Consider the following 18,426-nt stretch of genomic DNA (forward strand, 5'->3'; position numbering starts at 1 on the left):
TCAATGTCTGTGTTACTCTAGAGGGAAAGACAACAGAGGCTGGGGCCAGGGGCACAGGGGAACTAGTTAGAAGTCATGGGCAGGATTAAGCGTACATGGTACTATGTAAAAGGACCCATGCAAGGACCCAGGTTTGAGCCCCTGCTCCCCACCTGCAGAGGGGACATTTCACAAGTGGCAAATTAGGTTTGCAGGTGTCTACCTTATCTTTCACTTTCTACTGCCCTCCCCTCTCATTTCTCTCTGTTGTATCGAATAAAACAGGAAAAAAATGTCATTTACTGGGGACAGAAGTCATTTTTCTAGAAGATTCTGAGCTGGTGAGCTAAACCTTCTTTGACGCTCAAACAAGCTCAACCTACCCAAATAATCAGAGCCTCACTGCACCTTGAGTTCCTCTAGCACCCCCTGACTCCCATCTGCACCGTGAAGTACCCCCTGCTGGTTTAGAGTTACCTCATCCGTTCCTCCCCAAGAAATCACCAAGGTCAGAGACTTTAAACCAAAAAAAAAGTGTATTTTTAGCAGAAAGTCAGTAATCTGACAAGTTACATTCATTTTCCCCATAATAATGCATTTAGCAAGTTTGTATTCACAAGGTTCTCTTACCCCTGCACTGTACAAGCCTTTCATCTCAAGGATTCTTGTAGGCATGCTCACAACCCTTGAGGAAGAGTGCAGGAAAGAGACCACTGCTCCCCACTCACAAGAGAAGGAGTTGGGAATTATAGAATCCAAATGGCCCAAACCTATAACTTGAGAAAAATCACCAATACTCAGACATTTCAAACCAGCAGCAATTCAAATAATATTAAATATTACTTAAGACATTGTGTGTTTGCCATAACAAAACAGAAAATATCCTTTTTTGGAAATTATGGTAGAATTAGTTCCAGCTATAGAAGGGAAGCACAACAGAGAACAGTCTTTTTTTATGTGTGTGTGTGTGTGTGTGTGTGTGTGTGTGTGTATCCCAGGTTGGCTTGATGCAAGCAGCTGAAAGACTTCACATCTTCAGGGTGTGCGGTTTTTGGCTCAGGTGTTTCATGTAATTCTGGACCCACTTCTGTTTGGGATCAGCACAGATCTCCTTGGCCAGTTTAGTCCTGAAACTGGGGTATGAGGGGTAGTGGCATTATTAGATGGGATTCTGCAAAGGGTACACTCACTGGATGCTGACACCTGCCTGCCCACCTGCTCTAGGGAGGAAGCACCCTGGGATAGGAGCAACAATGGTTGTAGAATGGACCCCATGGAGGCAGCCTGGGTAATTTGATTCGTCTGATGACTGTTTCTGAGAGATTAAAATGATGGTTGTGGGGAGTGGGAAGCAGAGTTAAAGGGACTGGAAGGGATGCATATTTTTCTTTTTAAATTTTCCTTTACTTTTTATTATATATGTAATATATGTAATATATATATATTTATATTATATATACATAGGACCAAGAGTAATTGAGAGGAGAGGGAGAAAGACAGAGAGATACCTGGGGCACTGCTTCATTGTTCATGAAACTTGCCCCATGCAGGTAGAAACTGGAATCTTGAACCCTGATCCTTGAGAACTGTAATGTATGTGCTCAATCAGGTGCACCACCCAGCCTCCAGGGAACTAGTATTTTTCTACGCACATGACAGCTTCCTGGTGACACTGGCTGCTGGTGATTCGGTAGCTCTCCAGCCTTTTCAAGGGGATCTTCTTATTGGTAAAGATGAAACAGCACGTGGATAGGATATTGACTGCATCTAGAAGTAAAACCACAGAGAATAAAGCTTTTTAGGAGATACTTGATTTTTCTCTGATTGAATATAGTGGAGAAAAACAGGACGGGAGGACTCCTCCTATTCTCAGCCAGGCCGTTAGCTTTCTGTTTTTTGTTTGCTTGCTTTTTTTCCTCCTGGGTTATCCCTGGGGCTCAGTGCCAGCCCTACCAATCCACTGCTCCTGGAGGCCATTTTCTTTCTTTCTTTCTTTCTTTCTTTCTTTCTTTCTTTCTTTCTTTCTTTTTTTTTTTTTTTTGTTGGATAGGACAGAGAGAAATTGAGAGAGGAGAGGAAGATAGAGAGAAGGTGAGACAGACACCTGCAGATCTGCTTCACCGCTTGTGATGTGATTCCCCCTGCAGGTGGGGAGCCGGGGGCTCGAACTGGGATCCTTGAGTGAATTCTTGCTCTTTGCTATGTACACTTAACCCAGTGCTTTACCACCCAACCCCCAGATTTCTTTCTTTTTTTTTTTTTTAACTGGATGGTTAACATCACATTTTGACTACCTGGTTGCTTTGGTAGGTTCAGAAATGTGGCACTCCAGCCTCAGGCTCAGAGATAGTGGGGAAGAGATGGGAGGGGCAGAGAAAACTCACCTGGCTGAGTGAGCACCTGGGTGCTGAAAGCAGCAGCTGTGAGCAGCAGGCATAAAAGCACCGTGGAAACCTTCATGCTGGGGAATGAGCACAGAGAGGGCACCTCTGAGATTCTCTTTCTACTTTGGCAGCTCTGCCAGCTTTTATAGGGTGTGAGCTCCGAGGACTGGGAGGGTGGTTGGGTGGGGTGGGGGTCACCGTCAAGTCAGAATGAAGGAGAGTTCTGGATCTGCTGAGGTGAAGGTTGGGCCACCAAGGGTTTTCCAGGAAATACAAGAGGGAAGCTGTGGGCTTTGTAGGGCAGAAGCCCTTGCCTTCCGGCTGCCGCCCGCAGAGAGGAAGAGAGCACACAGATGTGCTGGCACCCAGCATCGGAAATGACTGGGTGCTGCTCTTTCCCTGGCCTTCCCTTCTCCAACATGAAAAACAAGTGCCCAGACAGAATGCTGTGTGCGATTGCTTTGTGCAGATCCTGTACTTGGTACTGCCAGGGTTCCATTGGTTGGATATTGGGGTGCAGAGAGGTTCAGCCACCTGCTCAGACTTCTACAGAATGTGAGTGGTGACATGGAAGGGAAAGCTAACCTGTTCACATATATTCAACAAAGTCACCAGTTAAACTTTCTTTTAGGCACATAAGCCTTTCTCTAGGCTAAGCTGTATGAGGAAGATGCAGTTTATTGATAACAGGGGGACCACATGTCACATGTTCATGACCTCTTCTGCCTCTCGGGCCCAGAGGGTTATGGATTGAATACCACTCATTTGTCCAGGCCCCTCATTTTCAGGAAGGAGCTTTGGGTTTCTAGAGCTATTGAGCTCCTTGCTCCCATGCCTGGTTCCCTTCTGCAGTGTGTGTCTGATCTAGGAGGTCGGGAAAGGGGTGAGGCATTGGGCTGGGTTGGTAGGCAGGGGGCAGTGAGGATTCCCAGGGAATACCAGGCAAGTCCTTTCACTTGTGTATTCCATTCCCAAGCCCTCTCCAGGCTTCTGGGCTTGGGTTACTTTTATTTTATATTATATTATTTTATTTGTACCTGCCTGGAATACTCTTCTGTCTGCTTCCCTTTCTAGAGTGTTTCCTTTCTAGCTGAATGAACCTAAGAGGAAAAAAAGAAGTAAGAAATAAGGGAGCTGGGGAATCAGCATAATGGTTATGCAAAAGACATTCATGCCCAAGGCACTGAGCTGAACAGTGCCCTGGTCTCTCTCTCTCTCTCTCTGTCTCTCTTTCTTTCATTAAAGTACAATAAATGCAGTGTTTAAAAAAACAAAGTAAGGAACCAAGATCAATGAAATAGAAAAGCACATGTACTAAAAAGACTAACAAAGCCCTCAGCTGTCTCTTTGGCAAACCTGTAATGAAGTCAAATTCTCCTGAGACACATCAGGAAGAAAGGAAAGAAGCACACCAAGCAGCTGACTGAGGGAGAGCCCCTCACAACACAGCCTATGGACAGACAGGAAAATAATAACTTTTTGCCAATAAATTGATTCCTGTAATTTCCACAAAATGGGTAAATTTCTTTAAAAAAAAGAACATGATTTACCAGATTGTGAGAAAAATGAGCTACAAAAATAATTCTAAAACTACTCATGAAATTGATTAAGTAATTGGAATTCTTCCCACAAAATCTCCCCCAGGCTCTGAGGATTCTAACAGCTAGTTCCTCCGAGAATTCCAAGAACGAATAGTTCCAGTCTTACACAATCACTTCCAGAGAATTTATATTTTTTAAGTATATACTCCTGAACACATTTTATGTAGCTTATATAACATGTACAAAAAGTGACTGAGAACCCCATGAACAAAGGCAGCAGCCAGCCTGCCTCTGCAGACACGTCTTCTACTCATTGCTGTTTTCTCTGTCCAGGGCATCAGTCTCTGTGCAACTCATCAGTGGAACTGCAGGTTTTAGGTCTTTGGGTTGAGTCTGGAAACTGTGGAGTCATTCAGGCTTCTGGAGAGAGAGAAACGTGAAGGTGAGGTCTTTATTTCTCTGTCACTCACATGATTCTTGGGTGCAGCCTCAAATTCACAGCTTTCACCTCTCTCCAGGTGGATGTCCATGACTCTCCATCCTATTCTGGGAACTCTTCCTTGTGCTTTTCCCTTTTGAACTAGGGGTGGTAACTCTCTTGTTACTAGTCTCAGAGTCCTGAGACTTATGGCTTCACCACACCCAGGCTAACCATTTGGTACATAGACTATTTATTTAAACCTCTGCAAATCAATCTATTTAGGTGCATTTGTTCTTCTTGGTGTTTGTTTTTATTTTTTTAGTTTTTAAATTTTATTTATAAAATAAAAATATCAACAAGATCATAGGATAAGAGGGGTACAATTCCACACAATTTCCACCACCAGAGTTCAGTATCCCATCCCCTCCCTTGAAAGCTTTCCTGTTATTTATCTGAAAGCATGGACCCAGGGTCATTATGGAGTGCAGAAGGAGGAAGATCTGGCTTCTGTAATTGCTTCTTGTCTGAACATGGGTGTTGGCAGATCAATCCACACTCCAAAACTGCCCCTATCTTTCCCTAGTAGGGCAGGGCTCTGGAGAGGTAGGGGTCCACAGTATATTGGTGAGGTACTCTTTCTGGGGAAGTTAGGTTGGCATCATGGTAGCATCTAAAACTTGGTAGCTGAAAAAGCATTCATATAAAGCAAAACAAATAGTTTAATAGTCAGGAACCTAAAGGCAAGAATATAGTAGATGATTTTTGGGATCTCCATTTTGGAAAAAGTTAGTATGTCTATTTTAGGTATAGACTAAGGGGCCCATGACTTTATTAATTTTTGCCTGAGCACAACAGCTAACATGCAGGTGGACCAAAGGTATTATCTGGGGAGATGGTGTCAGAATTGAAAATAGGACTAGAAAGCTGGGTCAGGACAGAGAGTAGCTCCCAAATACGGGAAAGGTATATAAGTATCATTTTATGATGTCTTTTTTTTTTTTTTTTTAGGTCTTTCTAAATTGTTTGCTGTTTGGGGTCACTGCAAACTATTGTGCACTTTTGTTTTAAGGTTTATATTCTCCCCTAACTTGTGGGCACATGTAAACATGTTTTCAGTCTCATAGGCTCTGATATAGGTTTGTTTTTTCTGACACTCTGACTGACATAGGTTTGGCTGCCAGAAGTGATTCCTAGAAACAGTTACTTCAAATGGAGTTCTGAGATTAGGAACAGTTTGCTAATATATTTTAGGAGCACAGTAGTGGGTCTTCTTGACAGCATGATCATTAAATTCTCATCAATGGTAATATGGCAGATTATGTTTTAATAAACCCTGAAGCAAATCTGAAGTGGATGGAATTATCCCATGGTATCCCATGGTCTTGTCTCATCTACAAAAGTAGCCACCAGGGCTCTTAAGAATGCTACCCTTAGAGACTGGCATACTTTAATAATGACTCTCTAGTCACTATCAGGCCACCCCATCAGTTGGGGCCCTAGTCAGGTGCCAGTCCCTGTTCAAGGCGCCATTTGCTGGGCTGGGCTAGCTTCATGGGTGGTAGAGAGATGACCAGGGACTCATGGCTGAGCTGGGAAGCAGTATCTCATTTATTAATCAGATACATTGCCTTTTTTGTTTTTTAAATATTTTATTTATTTATTTATTTTATTTTTGAGAGAGATGCAGAGAAAGACACAGAGAAACACCAAAGCACTGCTCAGCTCTGGCTTATGGTGGTGCGGGGGACTGAACCTGGGACTCAGGAGCCTCAGGCATGAGAGTCTGTTTGCATAACCATTACGCTATCTCCCCCCCCCCCATACTTCACCTTTTATGCATCTCTTCACCTGAAGTGGCAAGCGAAAGGAAATGACTAGGAGAGGGGGTGGAGCAAAAAAAGAGTGCAAAAAGAACATAGAAAGCTTCCATCTAACCAGTGGGGATTAAACCAATACCCTGCAGGCAGGGCGGGACCCAGATAAAACAGTGATTATGTAAATAGACCACATCGTAAGTAATACAAGTGAACCTAATGTGATGATCAAAACAGAAGGTCTTATATGCAGAATTTAGAAGCATACCAACAGTCAGGGAGTCTGAGATTCCCACACAAACACAATGAGCCTAGACCTAGAATAAATCCCTTTCTCCATTGTTACCGGTTATCTGTATCAGGAACAACACAATAGACCCTTCTGTGGGCCCCCATAGGACCTTGTCCTCAACATGGATCAACAATGGAAGAGAATGTTCCATCCTCCAAAGGAGGGCTAGACAACATACTCTATCTTCCACTTGAGGAAAACGGGAACTGACACTGGGGCAGCTTGAAGCGTTCCTACTCGTGACCACAGAATGTGAGCTCCGATCTACAGGAATGCAGAGGTCACATGGGCTCCTAAGCTGAATATGGGCCCCAGATCAGATCAAATAGATGGGGTTTACAGTCAACAATATTTATACACCTTTCCCATATTAGGGAGCTACTCGCTTCCCTGACCCAGCTTTCTGGTCCTTTTTCCAGCCATGACATCATCTCCCCAGACAGTAACTTGGGTCCACCTGTATATCAGATGTCAGGTTCAGAAAAGAAAAACAAAAAACAAAACAAAACAAAAAGACACTAATATAGTCATGGGCCCTTTGGAATATAACTGAAATAGGCCTCCTAACTATCTACAAAACGGAGACCCCAACTCTTCATCTGCACTATTCCAGCCTTTAGGTTCATGACTAGTCACCAATTTGTTTGGCTTTATATGTTAAACCTTCTCTCAGCCACCAGGTTCCAGACGCCAACTGGACTTCCCTGGGCAGATTACCCCACCAATGTGTCCTGGAGCCCCGCTTCCCCAGAACCCTGCCCCACCACGAAAAGAGAGAGACAGGGTGGGAGTAAGGATCGACATCTCAACGCCCATGTTCAGTGGGGAAGCAATTACAGAAGCCAGACCTTCCACCTTCTGCACCCCATAATGTCCCTTGGTCCATGCTCCCAGAGGGATAAAGAATAGGAAAGCTGGGGAGCTGGGTGGTATCACAGCTCACGAGTTAATGGCAGGTGGCGCAAAGCACAAGAACCCGCGTTAGGATTCCAGTTCAACCCCAGGCTCCAGCTCCCCACCTGCAAGGGAACTGCTTCACAGATGGTGAAGCAGGTCTGTAGGTGTCTTTCTCTCCCCCTCGCTGTTTTCCCCCCTCTCCATTTCTCTCTGTCTTATCTAACCAACAGTGATGACATCAATAACAACAACAATAACTACAACAACAAAAAAAGGGCAACAAAAGGGAAAATAAATAAATAAATATTAAAAAAGAATAGGAAAACTATCAGGGGAGGGGATGGGATATGGAGTTGTGGTGTTGGGACTTGTACCCCTCTTATCCTATGGTTTCTGTCAGTGTTTCCTTTTTATAAATAAAAATTATTTTTAAAAAAGAAAGAAAGAAAAAGAAAAATGAGGGGAAAAAATGCTGCCCTTCAGAGGCTAAGCAGTAGCACACCTGGTTAACAGCACATAGTGCTGAAGTACAAGAACCTGTGCAAGGATCCTAACCTGCAGGGGGTGGGAGGTGATGGGGGTGGGGATGTGTGGGGTAGATAAGGGAGTGTGGTGGGGGTTGTTGCTTGTGAAGCTTCACAAGCTGTGAAGCAGATCCTGCAAGTGTCGCTTTTTCTCTCCTCCTCTCTGTCTTCCTCTCCTCTCTCAATTTCTCTCTGTTCTATCCAATAACAGCAACGATGACGACAGTGGAAAAAAATGGCTGCCCTGAGCAGTGGTTTCATAGTACTGGTACTGAGCCCCAGCGATAACCCTGGAGTTAAAAAGAAAAAGAAAAAAAAAAAGAATTCTGCCCTTGTGATTTTAAAAGTGTTTCTCAATGTCTGGACAAAGAAAATAATCCTGGCCTTTGCTAAGAGTGAGTTAGGGAATGCCAGGTTACATAATAGTTTCATTTCATGTCCTTAAGTCTTTGAACTTCTCGCTAACATCCTAGAAAAGTTGCAAAGTTGGAGAATTTCAGTAGAGTGTTTTGACCAGCACGTATTTGTGGCAAGTATGGGATACCTACACATGGAGTAGATGGGATGCCTACTAAGGTGCTGCTTGATTTTATGAAGAAAATTTCCTGGACCGAAACCTAATCTGATTCTCTGTCAAAAAGATTTATGGCCTCTCACCCAATTATCAATGTGGAGGCACTTCATAGTTCTTGAGTCACTTGATATGAAGAGGATGAAGGTGTGATCCTTTCTGTAGATGTCTTGCCATGGAAGTTTGTCAAATGACATACAGATCACTTAGTTGAATTTCAAATATACCATGAGTAATTTTGTAGAAAATATGCTCTTGGATATTTTTTATTATTTTTTTTGGCTCAATCTGAAAAACCGTTATTCTATACTATAAACCCGTCCCTAAACCTTGCCCCACTGGGATTACTGCTATGTAATCAGGCTGAATTTGCACTGGGCTCAAAAACACTAAGACCCTCTGAACAATTCCATGATGACTCTAAAATGCATGGTGTTCTCTGAAAATCACTGGTCTCGATGATTGGTGCTGGAGCTTATAGAAGTACTATCTCAGTAACTCAGTCATGTCCAGAGTGGAGGTTTGGGGAGCACTTTTTCCAGTGCAGAGATCTGTGTACAAAAGAAGTCTCTTCTAAATATAGAGCTCCATAGTTATAAAATCATTTAAATTTTTAGCACAATAGCATACTATAATCTGCTTCCTCCAAAAACCCTAGGCAATATTAGTATTTTACCATCTTAATTGTTGTGTTGATAGCCCACTGTGGTGGTTTGTTCACCTACTGAAGTTAATTCCATGGGGTCACTTAATTGGGATGCTCTGGTATAAATGTGCAAATTCTTAGGGAAGCAGAGGTGGGTTGCCATGTCTCCCTGTCACATATCCTTCTAAGCTCAACCCTGAACAGCCTGTGATGTGAAAGAGTATGAGGGTGTTTGGAGTGGTAAGACTGTAGACACACGTCTCCTTATCCATTTCATTTCACTCTATGAAATATTGAGATTATGCAACCTTTACACTTTGCTGCACAGATTTATGGATTGAGTACAGGGAGAGCTAGGGATACCTGGCATTCTTCGTCTCTCAGGCTGGTGTGTCCAGAGAAAGGCAAAGTTGCAAAGGGAGAGAAAGTTTCTTTTCTTATGACACTATGAGAAAAGTTCATCCAACCCTCCTGGAAACATTGCAAGACAACTTGCATTAGTTTTTCCTTCACACAACTTTCTCTCCTGGCTTGTGATATGTCTGTCCATCTGTAGGGACTCTTCCCCATTTAGTCCAGACAGGACTTATTTGAGACTTGACTCAATCAAGGATGTGCTTAATCCATGAAGGCTTCCTAGATTACAGAGATTTCACAATGGACCAAATATTGCTCTGAAAATGGATGGTTGCAGTAAGTCCTACTCCTTCTACCCAAGACGACAGAATAATCTTTCTGGACCAGCACACAGTCAGAACCAAATATGTAGTGATGGATCAAGGGCACTAAGAAGTCAGAGGGGCTCTTTTCTGATCAATGATTATCACATGATTTGTCTTCCAAACCAGGCTGCAGTAAGCCAGTATTGCTCTAGGTATTCCCTACTTGGGTCTTAACATCTTATCAGTTGTTGTGCTGTCAATTCATAAACTTAAGAGTTTTTACTTTCTGTTACCCTGTCTTTCTGGGGAACTCCCGGAATGAATATTTGCCTGGGACTGCCCCTTCTCATGACTGACTTGAAAATACAGGGTGGAAAAGACGTCTTCTATTCAGCACATGCTAGAGCTGAGAGGGTGAACTAAGAAACGGAAGTTTTTCTGTCAGGGCAGCAATTTTCTAGGTACATCCATATGTATTTTTAAATTATATGTGCTGACTTAGAATTCTTGGTAAAAGTTCTTAAAAAGTATAAAAACATTATGAAACCACGTGCATGCTCATCATTACAATATAATCTAAGGAAAAGTGTTCTTTTTTTTTTTTTTCCCATATGGACATTTTAGGAATTTTACTAGATTTAAGCTAACATAAGTTTTTTTTTTTTTTGCTTCCAGGGTTGTCACTGGGCTCAGTGCCTGCACTATGAATCCACTGCTCCTAGAGACCATGTTTCCCGTTTTGTTGCTTTTGTTGTTGTTATTGTTGCTATATGCTGTTGTTGTCTAGGACAGAGAGAAATAGAGAGAGGAGGGGAAGACAGAGAGGGGAGAGAAAGATAGACACCTGAAGACCTGCTTCACTGCTTGTGAAGTGACCTCCTTGCAGGTGGGGAGGTGGGGGCTCGAACCGGGATCCTTACTCTGGTCCTTGTGCTTAATGCCAAGTGGGCTTAACTCGCTATACGGCTGGACCCTGAACTTCAGATTTTTAAATAACATATGTCAAACAACTTGTCACAAGCCATTAAATACCCTTTAAGTAACTTAATTTTTAATGACTAGCTGTTTGTAATATGAAATCACCCTGATTTATTAGGTCATACCATCTTATAGGGGTTGATTTATTTACTTACCTATTTATTTTTGTGAAAGAGAATCAGAAAGAGACCAGAGCTGCTTAGTTTTGGCACATGATGAAGCCAGGAATTGAGTTTGGAAACTGTGGGTATTCAGGTATGCAATCCTGGTTCACTATTGCTTTATAATCTCCCCAGCCTATTGGACATTTGATGTGTTTTACTGGGACTCTAAATGGTACTGTGATGTACATGATAAATTTTTATTAGGATCTCTGTTTACTACATAGACATGAAAGTGGATTGCCAGATCAGTAACATGAATTGTTTCAAGTTATGGAAATATTTTCAAATTGATTTTAATGTCATTACTATGTATACAATAAAATTTCAGTTCTTTTAAATTTTTTATTGATATAATAATAATTGACAAGATTGTAGCATAAGAGGTACAATTCCATAAAATTCCTACCACCAGAATTCCATATCCCATCTCCTCCATTGGAAGGTTCCCTATTCTTTACGCCTCTAGGAGTATGACCCAGGATCATTATGGGGTACAGATCATTATGGAAGGTCTGGCTTCTGTAATTGCTTCTTTGCTGGGCATGGGCATTGGCAGGTTCCTTAGTGGGGCAGGACTCTGGAGAGGTGAGGTTCCGGGACACATTGGTGAGGTTGTCCTTCAGGGATGTCAGGTTGGCATCATGGTAGCAACTGCAGCTTGGTGGCTGAAAAACATTAAGATATAAAGCAGAACAAATTGTTTAATAATCAAGAAACTAAAGGTAAGAATATAGCAGATGGGATTGGGGTCTCCATTTTGGAAAAAGCTAGAAAGTCTATTTTAGGTATATTCTAAGGGGTCCATGACTTACTAATTTTTCACTGAGCTCAACAGCTAATATGCAGATGGGCTAGAGTTATTGTCTAGGGAGATGGTGTCAAAGTTGGAAACAGGACTAGAAAGCTGGATCAGGGTAGAGAGAAGCTCCCAAACATGGGAAAATTATATAAATACTATTTACTGTAAACACCACTGATTTGACCTGGGGTCCATATCTATTCATATAAATTTTCAATTCTTAATGGTATAGCTGTGAACACACACACACACACACACACACACACACACACACACACACACCTTCATCTCTATAATTCTCTATAATTCACATTTATACTGACATTTACCATATAAATATTTGCTCATAAAGTTTCTTAACATCCTTTCCAGTCAGTGATTCATCTCCTAGAGGCAATCATTATTCTAACTTTTGTTTTCAGTGATTGCTTAATGTTGATGTTCACACAAATTAAATCACATGATATACATTTTATTTATGTATTTATTTCTATTTATCCACAACACAATATATATACATATAAATATTAACTTTTTATTTATAAAAAGGAAACGTTGACAAAACCATAGGCTAAGACGGGTACAACTCCACACAGTTCCAACCACCAGAACTCCATATCCCATCCCTTCCCCTGATAGCTTTCCTATTCTTTATCCCTCTGAAAGTATAGACCCAAGTTCATTGTGGGATGCAGAAGTTGGAAGGTCTGGCTTCTGTAATTGCTTCCCCACTGAACGTGGGCACTGACTGTTCGATCCATACTCCCAGCCTGCCTCTCTCTTTCCCTAGTGGGTGGGGCTCTGAGAAAGCAGAGCTGCAGGACACAGTGGTGGGGTTGTCTGTCCAGGGAAGTCTGTTTGGCATCATGCTAGCATCTGGAACCTGGAAGTTGAAAAGAGAGTTAACATACAAAGCCAAACAAATTATTGACCAATCATGGACCTAAAGGTTGGGCTGGTGCAGATGAAGAGTTTGGGGGGGGGGGTCTCCATTTTGTAGTTAGCTAGTAGGAAAATTTTAGTTATATTCCAAATGGCCTGAGGCTATACTAGTGTGTTTATTTTTTGTTTGTTTTGTTTTCCCTGAGCCTGAAATATGATATGCAGGTGGCTCCTAATTATTGTCTGGGGAGATGATATCATGGCTGGCAAAAGGACCAGAAAGTTGGATCAGGGAAGAGAGTAGTTCCCAAATATGGGAAAGGTGTATAAATATTGTTGATTGTAAACCTCATCGATACATTTTTTAATATCAGTGATTCATTCTTCTTATTATTAAATAACATTCCATTGCAAGTTTCTTTCAATGCTTTCAGGGCTGTTCTTGAACCTGGGTTGCATACATAGTAAAGCAGTACACTGTCCAAGTGAGGTATTTTCCTGATGTTGTTCTTCTAAAATGATTGGAATACCACCCTGTCAGGCCTATTCTTCCTAACTTCAGCCCCAGTAGCACCTACTTCAACTCTCCCTTCGTCTTCCCTGCAGCACTGCCATAGCCTGCTTCTACACACCACTTTGACTTCTCAGATGTCAGATCCTTATTCTCACTGCATACTTCTGAAAGCCATGCTTTCCTTTTCTTTTATTTCAAGTATTTTAGTGCCTCCTGTTAGCTGCTGACTTCCCAGTCTGAAACTCAAGAGTCTTGGCAATCTAACTCTAGCTTTTTTTTTTTTTTTTTTTTTTTCTTTTCTAAAATCCCCACCCCTTAGCTCCTAGTTTTTTTCAAAGTACTGCAGAGGGAAGACTTCCTCTCACCTGCCCCTTCTTACCCCTTAAGTAGTCCTCTAATTACAGAATGATGCTTTCCTCTCAGCTTTAGTTTCATTTCTGGGATATTTCTCTGGGTTTGGAAAATTGAGTTGATGATGAAATTAGCTCTGGAGAAGAAGACTTGCAAGAGATCAAGAGGGACTGGACAAAATAAGTGTGGGGAAATATGAATAGATCATTTTGAATAATTGCAGATAGAGTGAAGACCTAGAACTAAAGTACTAGAACAGCCTGGCCTGGCCCTTCTAGGTTTTACCTGAATCTTAGTTGTGTATAAAAGAATTTTTCAGCTGGGTAGATAGTGCTTTGGTGACACACCAGATTAACCCCAGAGATTCCATGATTCCATATTCAATCCCCAGCACCATCATATGTCAGAACTAAGCTGAGCAGTGAATGGTGGGTGATCTGGTCTCTCCCTCTCCCTCTCCCTCTCCCTCTCCCTCTCCCTTTTTCTCTCTCATAAGTAAAGTATTTCTTAAAGAGTTCTTTTTTAAATTAATTTTTGACCCAGAATACTGCTCAGCTCTGGCTTATGATGGCACTGGAGAAATAAACCTGGGACTTTGGAGTCTCAGGAATGAAAGTCTTTTTTGCATAACCACTCTGCTTCCTCTCCTACCTCTTCATAGAGGAGGATTCCCATGCCTCAAATTCATGTAATTATTTTCCTCCCAGCTAAATGCTATTCCATGAAAAATGAGAAACAAGACCAAGTAATTTTAAATTATATGTATTTTTCGTTAACAATTACATAGTCATTAGAAAACATTAATTTGAGTGATAACACGGCACCATCGATACACTGGAACACAGATTCCCAAAGAATGCCTAAGTGTTCACTTAAGTGATCCAAGCTAGGACCTCACAAAAACCATAGGCAGGTAGGACAAAAAAAAAAAAAACACATCTTGCCATAAATTCAAATGAATTCACAGAAAAGGAAATGTGAAGGCTTTTATAGTTTACACTCATAAAGACTTATATAAACTCAAACATCAGTAACTTAAATAAAATTAAATATCGACAAGAAAAAGGCTATGCTTTAACTAAAGTGCTTCTTTCTGGACATTATAATAAAATAATATCACTGTGCATAAGGGGAAGGTTGGGGAAAAATAAATAAGATTTCCTTCAGATTCTGCCTCTCAATCCAGGTCTCAAGGTTTAAGGCTTTTGGGATTTGGACTTTTGGTTCAAACGCTTCATGGCATTCTGGACCCACCTCTCCTTGGGGTCTGCACATAGTTCCTTGGACAGTCTGGTTTTGAATCTGTTGGCGAAAAGAAATAGTTCAACGAACACCTTGAGTTTTGCCCAGTAGCATGACTTTTGGCCTACACACCTAACAGGCCCTTGCTCCAAGAGTAAGGGGTCTGGAATTGGAACTGAAAAAAGAGGAAGGATGGCAGGAGTAAGCCTCCAAATGGAGCCCTGTTCTGACTGTCCCTGTGGAAACCCTCCAGATTCCTGGTTGAAGGAACTCAGATGATCTGGTCAAACTCGAAGGTAGAGTGAGCATGTATTCCTCCTATTTATGGGTCCAGTTTCTCCAAGAATCTAAGGACCTTTTTTTTTGGATAAGATGGTACAACTCTCTGACTCATTTGGGTGTGAGTCCTGGCCCCTTTCTCTTGAAAAGAACTCAGAACCTTTGGCTGAGGGTGCTAAGACACAGCCCACTTACATCACAGCTTCCTGAGGACACTGGCTGTTGGTGACTATTGTGTAGCTCTCCAGCTTCTGGATATGAATCTTCTTATTGACTACACTAAAGCAGCAGGTAATTGGGATGGACACTGAATCTGAAAAAAAAAATTGCAAAGCAAGAGAGTGTCACAAGCACGCATGTGTAAGGGTAGTAGGAGGTAATTAAAGAAGAGAAAGCCCACGTGAATTTACATGGGATTCACCACTTTCAGGCTCAGGTCCTATGGACAATATTACCTGTGAATTAGGTATTGAACTAGTGAGGGTCAGGATGGGGGGTTCATTGCTGACTGGGAATGGAGACATCTTGATTAACAAGCCTAGTCTTTCAAGTATCATTAGGAGGGCCTACCCATTCAGATATTCCAGCTGGGATGGTGAGTTCTAAGACTTCATTTTCCAGATGTTTATTTCCACGGACTTTGAAGTTATCTCATGATGTTTCTGGATCTTATCCTCTTTGCATCATCACTGTTCTAGAAGCTACTCTGGACCATAATTCAAACTTTGAAACCTGGGGCTGGGTGGTGGCACATCTGGTTGAGCACACATATTACACTGCGCAAGGACCTGGGTTCTAGTCCCTGGTCCCCAAACGCAGGAAGAAAGCTTTGAGAGTAGTGAAGCAGTGCTGCAGGTGTCTCTCAGTCTCTCTCCCTCTCTGTCTCCTCACTCCTCTCATTTCTCTCTGTCTTTATCGCAATAAATAAAGATAATAAAAAATTTAAAAAACAAATAGATTTTTTTAAAAAAAAATTTGAAACCTGAAGCAATAATTTCTTCCTCTCCACTATTGTCTGAAATATCATTCACATCTCCAATAAGAAATAGAACCTTCTGTTCCATGACCCTAAACAACATGGCCTGTTGCAGTAGTAGCTCTGTTTAGTGTCTCTTCCTAAAGCCATTGTCTGATCAGATCCTGAAGACTGGATCACATGGCCTGGGCATATCCTTTTGACTTTGCCTCTGACTAACTGTGATGCAACTACTTATGGCTCCTCTTGGCTTCCCTTTTTCTTTCTTTGCCATGTAAGCTGTAGTCTCTACATCAAGTATGAGATGGCTCAATGCTAGGCTGTTAATGCCTGCATCAAGCCTTGGGAAGAGACACTTACCTGGATGAGTGAACACCTGAGTGCTGAAGGTAGCAGCGGTGAGCATCAGGCACAGAAGCACCTCGAAGACCTTCATCATGGAGGCTGAAGATGTGAGTTTCAGTCCTAGAGTTGAAGATTTCTGAGTTTGTCTCAGTGTCTCTGACCTTTTGGAGGTTCTGCTTGCCTTTTATAGGGCTCAGAGTGTATGCACAGGGTCATGGTCAAAGGAGATGAAGTCAGACTCTGAATCTGCTGAGTCGACACCAGGTCCTGGTGGTGATTCCCAAACATAAGAGAGAAGGAAGCTATGTAGTTTCTATTGTTTGCATCTACTGTGTGCAGGCAAAGTGCAGGAAGTGACTTCACGGGACTACTGAAAGTTATGATTTCTTTGAAATGGGAAATGATCTTCCCTAAATAAAAGATGGAAGTTGAGGTCATTGTAGACTGAACAGAACTAAGAACCTGGTCATTGTCAGGGCCCAGGTTGCCTGACATGGAGATCTGTGGTAATGCCTCTGCTTTCTATCCTTCGGGTCCCTGCCATCTGCATCAGTCAAGTTGCTCTTAGAGTCCCACAGAGGGAGCTGCAGGGAACCTTGGCAGGATGGTAGGGTGCAGGAATCTTAAATGGCTAACAAGGGTCTGTACGCTAGCATACCTGCTTGAGTGCCCATGTTACCATGCACCAAGACACAGACTCAATTCTCCAGTCCCCACCTATAAGGGGTGGGATGGGGGAGCTTCATGAGAAATGAAACAGTGCTGCAGGACTCTCTCTCTCTTTCTGTCTCTCTCTTCCTCTCCTCTCTCCCTTTCAATTTTCCTCTGTCTTAACAAATAAAATCAATAGGGAACAGGTGGTGGTACACCTGACTGAGCCCACATACTACAGTGCACAAGGACACAGGTTCAAGCCTCCAGTCCCCACCTGCAGGGGGAAAGCTTTGTGAGTGGTGAAGTAATATTGCAGGTGTCTCTCTGTCTCTCCCCCACTCTGTTACTCCTTTCCCTCTCAATTTCTGTATCTATTCAATAAATAAATAAAGATAATACCAAAATTTAAAAAATAAATTTATCTTTTAAAAAGAAATGGATAAAACACATTCATCTTAACTAGATTTTCAGGTTTATTTCCAAGTATTACTATACAGAGAGTTGTATTTTTGCATCTAAATTCAGATAGCAAAGTTCGATAAGTGCCTTCTAGTTCCCTTCTTTCACAAGCCATGGAACTTTGATTGGGATTATGTTTATTACATAATCAAGCTGGAAAGAACTGATATGTTAAATTGACTAGTCCTATTTATAAACATAGAGTATTTTCACCATTATGGAAATCTTTTTAAAATTATTTTCTTTCCTCCAATTTCTTTTTTAATAATTAATTAATTAATTTTTAGGTAGAGGCAAAAAATGAGAAGAAAGAGGGAGAGAAAAAGAGACACCAGCAGGACTGTTAAACTGTTTGTGAAGCTTTTCTCTCTGGAAGGGGGAGCCAGAGACTTGAGCCTGAATCCCTGCACATTTTAAATGTATACTATACCAGACACACCATCTCCCAGATCCTAATATCTTAATATTTCATCAGAGATTTGCAACTTTTTTCATAACTGTTGTATATGTTTTCATAGACTCAACCCTAAGTACTTTCCTTTTTTTCTGCTAATGTAAATGGTATAGTATTATTAATATCATGTTACCAGTATTTATTGCTGCCATAGAGAAATGTGACAAAGCTTTAAATATTAGCCTTGAATCTTGAAACTTTGTTAAATGTGTTTTAACTTTTTAATTATCTTTATATATTTATTGGATAGAGATAGCCAGAAATTGAGAAGGAATGGGGGTGACAGAGAGGAAGAGAGACAGAGAGACACCTTCAGCCCTGCTTCACCACTCGTGAAGCTTTCCCCTTGCAGATGGGGACTGTGGGTCAAACCCTAGTCCTTTCACATTGTAATTTGTACACTCAACCAGGTGTGCCACCACCCAGCCCCTAAATGTGTGTTTTACTTGTAATTTTCCCTTTTTATTTAATATGTTTATTATATTATTTATTCTTTGTGATTTTTTAAATATTTATTTCCTTTTGTTGCCCTTGTTTTATTGTTGTAGTTATTATTGTTGTTGTTATTGAGGTCATCATTGTTGGATAGGACAGAGAG

General features: G+C 41.6%; 2 protein-coding genes across 2 annotated transcripts; both read right to left on the bottom strand.

Annotated features, from left to right (window-relative positions):
- Positions 1–496: 496 nt before the first annotated feature.
- On the bottom strand, positions 497–2,615 carry LOC103108113 (C-C motif chemokine 13-like). Its single transcript, XM_007516981.2, has 3 exons — positions 2,364–2,615; positions 1,632–1,746; positions 497–1,112 (listed from the first exon to the last, which is right to left on the bottom strand). The coding sequence occupies exons 1-3, from the start codon at positions 2,437–2,439 to the stop codon at positions 1,007–1,009; spliced, it is 297 nt and encodes a 98-aa protein (XP_007517043.2). The 5' UTR covers positions 2,440–2,615; the 3' UTR covers positions 497–1,006.
- Positions 2,616–14,165: 11,550 nt separating this feature from the next.
- Positions 14,166–16,413, bottom strand: LOC103108072 (C-C motif chemokine 8). The gene is made up of 3 exons (XM_007516929.2): positions 16,277–16,413; positions 15,136–15,253; positions 14,166–14,721 (listed from the first exon to the last, which is right to left on the bottom strand). Exons 1-3 carry the CDS (start codon positions 16,353–16,355, stop codon positions 14,616–14,618), a joined length of 303 nt encoding a protein of 100 aa, XP_007516991.2. The 5' UTR covers positions 16,356–16,413; the 3' UTR covers positions 14,166–14,615.
- Positions 16,414–18,426: the final 2,013 nt, after the last annotated feature.

The sequence above is a fragment of the Erinaceus europaeus genome, chromosome 12 (genome assembly GCF_950295315.1).
Source record: "Erinaceus europaeus chromosome 12, mEriEur2.1, whole genome shotgun sequence".
NCBI classification, from domain to species: Eukaryota; Metazoa; Chordata; class Mammalia; order Eulipotyphla; family Erinaceidae; genus Erinaceus; species Erinaceus europaeus.